The 8,868-nt window shown below is 44.9% G+C and overlaps 1 protein-coding gene across 1 annotated transcript in view; it reads right to left on the minus strand.

Moving 5' to 3' along the window:
* Nucleotides 1-6,012, minus strand: part of LOC102755298 (aldehyde oxidase) — a 71,817-nt gene extending 65,805 nt beyond the window's left edge. Inside the window, exon 1 of the mRNA XM_006771804.2 lies at nt 5,801-6,012. Within this exon, the coding sequence (XP_006771867.1) occupies nt 5,801-5,845 (45 nt within the window). The 5' untranslated portion in view covers nt 5,846-6,012. The remainder of the gene's footprint in view (nt 1-5,800) is intronic.
* Nucleotides 6,013-8,868: the final 2,856 nt, after the last annotated feature.

The following is an 8,868-nucleotide window of genomic DNA, read 5'->3' on the forward strand; positions in this document are numbered from 1 at the left end:
AGGGGAGAAGGGGGGGAGAGAGAGAGAGAGGCGCTGCTGGAATAGAATAGCTTCTGAGAAATTGATATAGTTTTTTTAAGACTCACTTGCTTATCATGTTCAAAGAAGAAGTTTCCAAAAGGAGATCACAATCAACCATTGCCCCCAAATAAAACAAAAACAAAGAAGATAAAATGTGTCTGCCGCCCTAGCTGGTTTGGCTCAGTGGATAGATCATTGGCCTGCAGGCTGAAGGGTCCCAGGTTCAATTCCGGCCAAGGGCACATGCCTGGATTATGGGCTTGATCCCCAGTTGGGGGTGTGAAGAAGGCAGCCGATCAATGATTCTCTCTCATCACTGATGTTTCTATCTCTCTCTCCCTCTCCCTTCCTCTCTGAAATCAATAAAGAAATATAGTGTGTGTGCATGTGTGTGCCAAGTGATACAAAGATGGGAACGCAAGGACACCCTGGGAAGCAAGTCTGTGAGCAGCACAGCAGTAAGACAGAGCACACAGATGTGGCATGATTGAAATGTCACAATTGGTTATGTTTTCCAAAGTGATCACGTTCTCTCTCTTTTTATTAAATAATTGGATTTCTCTTAGATTCACAAATAAAAGCATGGCTTACTCCACAAGTTCAGAAGTAGAGTTCCCCTTCCATCTTGTTTCACTAATGTTCCCTTCCAGGAAGTAGATGAGGAAAGGACAATGCTTATTCTAGGGATGCCTCCTTACCCTTAATTTTAAGTGGCCATACACCCAGCAAAGAAAGACATGTGCCAATTACCAAGGTTAGATATAGGTCCTAGAGAGTCTGTATACAGTAAGGAAGGTGTGTGTGTGTGTGTGTGTGTGTGTGTGTGTGTGTGTACACATACTGTAATACAGAGGAGCGCCCTAGGCAAGCCAAACTAAATTGACCCTCAAATGGAAAACTTTATTTTACTTATTTTCCCCAATTCATTTAATGGTCTCACCATTTGCTAGGTCATCTAAGATTAGAATTTTTAGCTATTTTAAACTTTTCCTTTCTTTTGATCTGCCATAATCAGGGTTGTCAAGTCCTGCCACGTATATTTCCAAAATGATTCTCTACACGCCTTTCACTTCTACAGCCATTCCCTGAAATCAGCCCTTATTACCACCTATCTGAAGAATTATAACAGCTCCCTAACAGGCCTCCTGCCTCCATTCTTGGCACCCGCGATGTCACCCTCTATACTACTGCCAGAGTGTCCTCCCTAAAATCCAAGTCTGATCAACTCCTGTATCTGCCTAAAGTCAACACACACCCCCACTGCCAAACTGCCATGCTGTGAATTCCTCAGTCCCTCAGGGTACTTGTTAAAATGAAACCCTATGGAATCAGACTTTCTGGGAGAGGGAACCAGATAATGTGCCTCTATAATGAGCACACTGAGTGGGTATTGGGTGAATTTACATTCAAGAGTACCTGGATATGCGTGGCTGGTGTTGCTCAGTGGTTGAGCATCAACCCATAAACCAGGAGGTCACAGTTCAATTCCCAATCAGGGCACATGCCTGGGTTTCAGGCTCGATCCCCAGTGTGGCACATGCAGGAGGCACCCGATCAATGATTCTCTCTCATCACTGATGTTTCTATCTTTCTCTCCCTCTTCCTTCCTCTCTTAAAGCGATAAAAAAATATAAAACAACAACAACCTGGAATACAAGAGGTTCAAACTTCTCAGAATAGCCTAAAAGGCCTCTTTGATACACTGCCCATAATCTCCAGCCACTCAACCCATCTTCAAGTATCTTGAAGTCCACTCACGTGGAAGAGCTGGCCAATCCCAGCAGTGCACGGACCTTTATCCTTCACTAAAGGTGCTGATAGAATTCCTTCTGTCCCAGAAGTCCTCCAATTCTTCTAACTCGACAGAACTCTGTATGCCATTCAAATCCCTGCTCAAATACTCTCTCCTTTTTGGGGTGCTGCTGTCTACTATCCCCTCCCCGCTCTGCTCAGGGAGCCATCCTTTTCTGTGCTCCCGTGGCCAATGTCCACACACTTCTCACAGAATGCTTTACCTGCATCACAATTACTTGTGATGTATAAGTCTTTCTTGATCCCTGAGGGAAATCACCTTCTGCTATTCTTCTTTGCGCCAGACACTGAGCTAGGTGCTGGTGATATAATAAATGCTAATAAATTAAATGAGTCACTTGAACATGATATATACAATTTGCTGGGAGAACACTGAGGAGGAAGGGGTGATTTTTCACAGGCTGGAACATCTGGACAGAAGAAAAGAAAGACAAGAAGAGAAGTGCCAATAATGGTGGCAGAAACTGTTGGTTGTCTACCCAGCATGCATTTTCCCTTTCTTCCTTCCTGGTGCCTGGAATAGGGATGAAATGGCTAGAACTCCAACAGCCCTTTTAGACCATGAGGGAACATATTAACAGCAGCAGAGGGAAAAGAAAGAAGGTGACACTAAAGCTTCTGGACCAGTTTCACAGTGTCTATTCCCAGATATCCTTTCTTTAAAAATAAAAAAAATGACTTACCTTGTTTGAACCACTGTTAATTTGGAATTTGTTGCCATTTGTAGCTGAAACTAATCCTAATTAATACATATGATGGCAAATCCACAGAAGCCCACTTTTAATGGAGAAACAGAATGTGGGGAGCCCAGAGAGCAAAGAATAGTATTTTAGGCTTGAGACATACTGCATTTTTTGGAAGGAGTTAATGGAAGCAGCAGGCCTTGTTTGTTCTGGATGTTTCAAGAGATTAGAGTTTGGCTCAAAGCCCACTGGCTTTAAATATGTTTCTTTTTCTTGGTTTGGTAGATGGCATGTTTGGAGGATGGAGGTGGGAGGAAGGATTCAGCAAGCACCCTGTCCTGGAAGGTCTTGGCGTGAAACAGGGAGGTCAGGCCCAAGGTAGGGCTCGGGGTGGGGTGGGGATGAGGCACAGTTATCCTCACTGACGGGGTCAGGGTCATGCAGATTGCCGTCTCAGGGCAGCCTTGGGTGTTGCAAGAACAGAGTGTGTCCCTCTGTATCTCCACCAGCCCTCTGGGAGCTTTCCAGTTCACGTTGCACAAGGATGAGAAACCACATTTCTCTGGGCCGGGCTGAGGGGCCTTGCCAGGTCCAAGATAGAGGCAGAAAGAAAAGGGAGATTAGGGGGAGAGAGAAAGGAGGTGAAAGAATGGAATAAGAAAGGGAGAGGGGTATGTGTGAAAGCACCAGGCAGACAGGTAGAAGAGGGAGAACGAGGGATGTATTGTGGGACGCTGTTTGTAGAGAAGAACAATAATGCACAACAGCATTAGGGCAGGGGTTCGAGGGGACAGCTAGGGAGGGCTTCTGCCTGAGCTTCAGGTTGCTTTAAAATTCATTTTACTTTTTGGTTCTTCCTGCTGCAGCCACCTCCAACCCCTCCATTTTTCTTTGAATTATCATAGCCATCCCAGCAATCCCAAAATGTCCTCTCCCAGCCCTGTAAACCAAACCCCCAGGGCAGCTCTGTCCAGATTCTTATCTTAACATCCAGCCCGTACATTTTTTGAGCAAACAATGCTCGACTGCCCTAACCGGTTTGGCTCAGTGGATAGAGCATCAGCCTGTGGACTGAAAGGTCCCGGGGTCGATTCCGGTCAAGGGCATGTACCTTGGTTGCGTGCACATCCCCAGTAGAGAGTGTGCAGGAGGCAGCTGATCAATGTTTCTCTCTCATTGATGTTTCTGTCTATCCCTCTCCATTCCTCTCTGTAAAAAATCAAAATATATTAAATAAATAAATAAAACAATGCTCGACTACCTTTCGGCCCCCTTGGTACATCTGGGCAGGTTCTGGCTCTATGCATGAAACCAATGACTTTCCAGTCCAGATCTTAAAAATCATTGTCGCATGCTTACTGTGTGCCAAGTACCTTGATAACCACTCTCCATGGACTTTAATCTTCATCCCAATTCCGAGGAAGAATGCATTGTTATTGGGTTCATTTTGCAGAGAGGAAAATTGAGACTCACAGATATTTAACAGCTTTTCGAGGCTCCAGAGCCGCTGAGTGGCAGAGCAGAGAGGGCAGGATTCAAACCCATGACTAGCTAGTTTCAAAGCCCACACCTGTGATCTCTGCACCTCACTGCCACGGAGAGTGACGTGCTTTGGTTCCAGAGTTGTATTGGAGACTGGCATTTAGGGTATGATCCACTCATGGGCTCTTGCCCCTTAAACTCCATGTTAACTGGATGCCTGTTCTGGGGCCCTGGTAGAGCAAGGCAGTCTTCAGACATCTCTCTGCAACTAAATCTCAACTAAGACCAATGGCAATGGTCTTAGACCCTGCTCAACCACACCTTTTGGAATCTTGGGGAATTTCTCAAAAACGACAGACCAGAGGCCAATCACATCACTGAGAGTCTCCTAATTGGCTTCTAAGCTTCCTTTCACGGGCAAGTCTGTTTTTGTTTTTTAAATATATTTTTGTTGATATCAGAGAGGAAGGGAGAGGGAGAGAAAGATTAGAAACACCAATGATGAGAGAGAATCATTGATTGGCTGCCTGCTGCATGCCTCCTACTCGGGATCAAGCCAGCAACCCAGGCATGTGCCCTTGACCAGAATCGAACCCGGGAGCCTTCAGTCCCAAGGCCAATGCTCTATCCACTGAGCCAAACCAGCTAGGGCAAACCCTTTATTTGTTTAAATAAGAAGGCCAGTTGTCCTTAATATACCATTCAGTTATTCCAAAGAAGAAAAAGTGACATAATACTTCCTCCCATTGCCATATGTTACTCTACAGATTGGGAACAGCAAGCTCATCTTATCTCCTGGGAAACCAGACAGAGGGGAAGAGGCCGGCTTCATGGGAACTACAACCTGTGCCTTTGAGCGTGGGAGCAGCTCAGGGCCCCGGTCCTGACCCCCCTCCGCTTCCCGGGGGTCCCTTGCACCAGTGGGGGAAGTGCTGTGGTGTCTGTGAGCAGAAGCAGGGTGGCAGGTGGCTCTGAAGGCGCTGGCACGTGGGAATGCAAGTAGCACGGCTTGGTGGTCAGCTCTTCAGGTAGTCCCTTACCCTTCTTGCCTCAGTTTCCCCCTTGCAAAATGATTCCAAGATGCTGGGATAACATTAAGAGTGACAGGCCATGGCATGTGTGTCAGAGCTTGGGCAAGTGTTTTAAAGGGTGCCCTGGGGCTTTGACACTGCCTGGAACCGCCGGGGTTGTGCAGGGTGAGCCGGGCTCTGAGGGGTCAGATGCCACAGCAGCTGTGAACCCCCTGAAGACCAATCCTCAGAGCCCAGCAGGGACTCAGCTCTGCCAGGAACTGTCTGACTTCAGGACTAGAATTTCCTTATCTGAGGAATGATGGGAGTGGTCTCAACTAGTTCAACTCCATGGCCCTGTCCCAACTCTAAATTGCTCCCTGCTCATCCACCTCTCTCCCGCCTCCTCACGAGCTGAGGCTCAGCCCTGATAGTCTGTTTTCAGTCTATGAAAGACATTTTCCCAGGGGTTTCAGGGAGGGAAGAGTTGGGGGCACTGACCTCCATGAGTAAGAATAGCTAGTTCCCTTCTTGTTTATGGGGTGAGGAGGGTAATGGCCTGTGGTCCTGGACTGAGAGGGGAAAGGAACTTCTGGAAGGTGCTGTCCCCACACACTCAGGCTCTCCCTGCCCCTGGGGCGGGGGTGGGGGCGCTCGGGCAAACCTGCTTGCAAACCGCAAGCTGGGGCAGCCAGTGCTCCCCTGCGTGCAGGAGGGAGTGCCCTGAGCCCAGGGGCCTGGCAGGAGCCCTCGCTGCGGTTCCCGGCGCCCGGGCCCAGCGGGCGTGCTCACCTTGCGGCCGTTCACGTAGAAGAGCAGCTCGGCCGCCCCGTCCATGGCGGAGGCTCGGGTCTGAGGGCTCCGAGGGGTGTCGCTGGCACCTGGAACTCTGCGACGCTGACCTGGAGTGTGAGACGGGACAGCTGCAGCCGGAAGTCCGGCCAAGACGGATGCAGAAAGTCCTGATGAAGATCCAAAAGTTGTGCGAGCGCCTTCCAGATCAGCTTCCCGAGATGTTGGCCCGTCACTGGCGCGGACTCTCTGGCCTGAAATAATGGGCGGAGCCCGTCACCTCCTGGCCTGCGCTCAGCTCTGTGCCCCCTCCTGCCCCTGGCAGGTCGTGTGATGACATATTCTAAGGGGCTGCCAGCTGGAGGCAGCGGGGTTTCTTTGTACTTCCCCTCCCTCCTACCCGCCCGCGGGTGCCCTTCAGTTAATAAACAATCACATTTGTTCCAACTGTACGAATGGTTTTGCAACTTTAGCTCCGTTTTATAAATAAGCATCCAAGCTTATTTTCAAAATCAACAGCACCTTAATATGGAGATAAACTTTAAAAAAAAGTTTTATCACTATTCACGGGCTATCTAGTAAATAACCACAAAGTTCACCTCCTAAATATCAAAAGAGGTGTAAAACATCTTGGAAAACTTTTTAAAAACGTGGAAAGTGCTGAAAAGCATAAAAATAAGTCACCCATAGGCCTGCCTACAAGTTAGAATTTACCGGTTAACTTTGTGGGTCTATCTCTACATTTTTGAAGTCTGTGCTATGACACCTCTTAAAAATTCCAATCAAGCAAAGCTGATTGTTTTCCAGACTAGTTTACGTACTCCATCCCGGGAGCATGGAGGAGGAGGGGGAAATTTCCAGCCTCGATTGCTTCTGATTCCTGCCGCATCATCGGAGGAGCAACTGCTTCAGTAGCAACCGCTGGCTCCAGGTCGTAGCTTTTTCATTCTCCACCAGAACTGCCATAGCCCTTCAGGGAGACAGCACCGGCCAGTGGCACACCTTCCCCAGTCCTGGAGCTCTGCCTCCAAGCCTTTCGGTTTCAAACCCATCCGTTTCTCTTGTTCCCTCAGCCCCAGAGGTGGTGGGAGCTGCCGGTAGTAACTTCCTCCTAGATATTCCGCTGGTCCCTTTTGCCTCTTCAGTTCTTGTCAGTTCTCTAGTATTTGGTTAGCAATTTATAAAATAATTGTCGTTTCTTCCCTTGGCGGGACCCTAACTAATACAATCTCCATCAAGGTCAAAAGTCACTTGACAAAATTCAACAATCATTCATGATTTTTTAAAAGTATGCAATAAAGTAACAATGATAAATACTTTGTGATTATAAATATACATCAGCTCAAATTGGCATTTTACTCAATGGGGTAAAACCAGAGGCATTCCCATGAAAATCAGGAACAACAGACATGAAAACCACTATTTCTACTATTTAGTATTTACTCAAGGCAACAGCTACCCAATTAGACAAGAGAATGCAAAGAGCAGCCTAAGAATTGAGGGAAAAGAAGAGGAAAAGCTAACTTGAGTTTCAGGAGATAGCGCTGGAAGATACTAATGAGACTATACATAATAATTAACATACAAAAATCAACAGTTTTCATATATGAAAACAATAATCACTTAGAAGAATCAAAGAGAAGATCCCATAGGTATTAGCAAGAAAAAAGCTAAAATACCTAGGCATAAATCTACCAACAAATATATAAAACCTCTATGAGGGAAACTTTGAAATTCCCCTAAAGTCTCTATAATTTAAAGAGATGTTAGTGGGGCACAGAAAGACATACTAGACAGAAAATTGAGAAATAAATTTAAGTGCACATGGGAATACAAGATTTAAAAAGGTGGCATTTCAAATCAGTAGTGGAGAACATGGACTTTTTAATTAATGAGAAGTCAGTTTGAAAAAGATTAAACTGCAGACCATACCATTATACCTCACACCATACAACAAAATATAAGTGAATCAGGAATGTAAATGTAAAAATAAAATGAAACCACAGGGAAATGTGATTATAATCTGGGAACAGGAAAATTGTTTCTTACTGTGACCAAATTCCACCAGCTACAAGATAAAGTTTGATAAATCTGACTACATAAGATGGGAAATAATTTACATAGGAAAGAGAAAAGAAGAAAAACTCACAGAAAGAGGAAAAATAGAAATAAGGAATAGGATGATACTATACATAGTAAAGACTCCATCAAAAAACTATTGGTCTTAATAAATGAATTCGGCAATGTAGCGGGATACAAAATTTACACCCAGAAATGTATAGCCTTTTTATACACCAATAATGAACTCACAGAAAGAGAAACTAATAATCCTATCTACCATTGCACCAAAAAAAAAAATTAAGATACCTAGGAAAAAAATTAAAGAGGTAAATGGCTTATACTCGGAAAACTACAAGACACTGAAAAAAGAGATAGAACAGACCAATGGAACAGAACAGAGAACCCAGAAATCGACCCAAACATTATGCTCAATTAATATCTGGCAAAGGAGGCAAGAGCATACAATGGTGTCAAGTCAATCTCTTCAATAAATGGTGTTGGGAAAATTGGACAGATACATGCAAGAAAATGAAACTAGACCAACTTACACCATAAAATAAACTCAAGATGGATTAAAGGACTTAAACATAAGACAGGAAACCATAAAAATCTTAGAAGAATCTATAGGCAGCAAAGTATCAGATACATATCGTAGCAATAACTTTATCGATAGAGCTCATAGGACAATGGAAACTAAGGAGAAAATAAACAAATTGGACATCAAAATAAAAAGCTTCTGCACAGCAAAAGAAACCATCAACAAAACAACAAGAGAGCCCACAGCATGGAAGAACATATTTGCCAATGTTTTATCTGATAAGGGTTTAATCTCCAAAATTTATAGGGAATTCATATGCCTTAACAAAAGGAACATAAAGAATCAATCAAAAAATGGGCAAAGGACCTAAATAGACACTTTTCAAAAGAGGACATTCAGAAAGCCAAGAAACATATGCTCAGTCACTAATCATCTGAGAGATGCAAATCAAAACAACAATGAGGTATCA

This window comes from Myotis davidii, unplaced genomic scaffold (genome assembly GCF_000327345.1).
Source record: "Myotis davidii unplaced genomic scaffold, ASM32734v1 scaffold945, whole genome shotgun sequence".
In the NCBI taxonomy this organism is placed as follows: Eukaryota; Metazoa; Chordata; class Mammalia; order Chiroptera; family Vespertilionidae; genus Myotis; species Myotis davidii.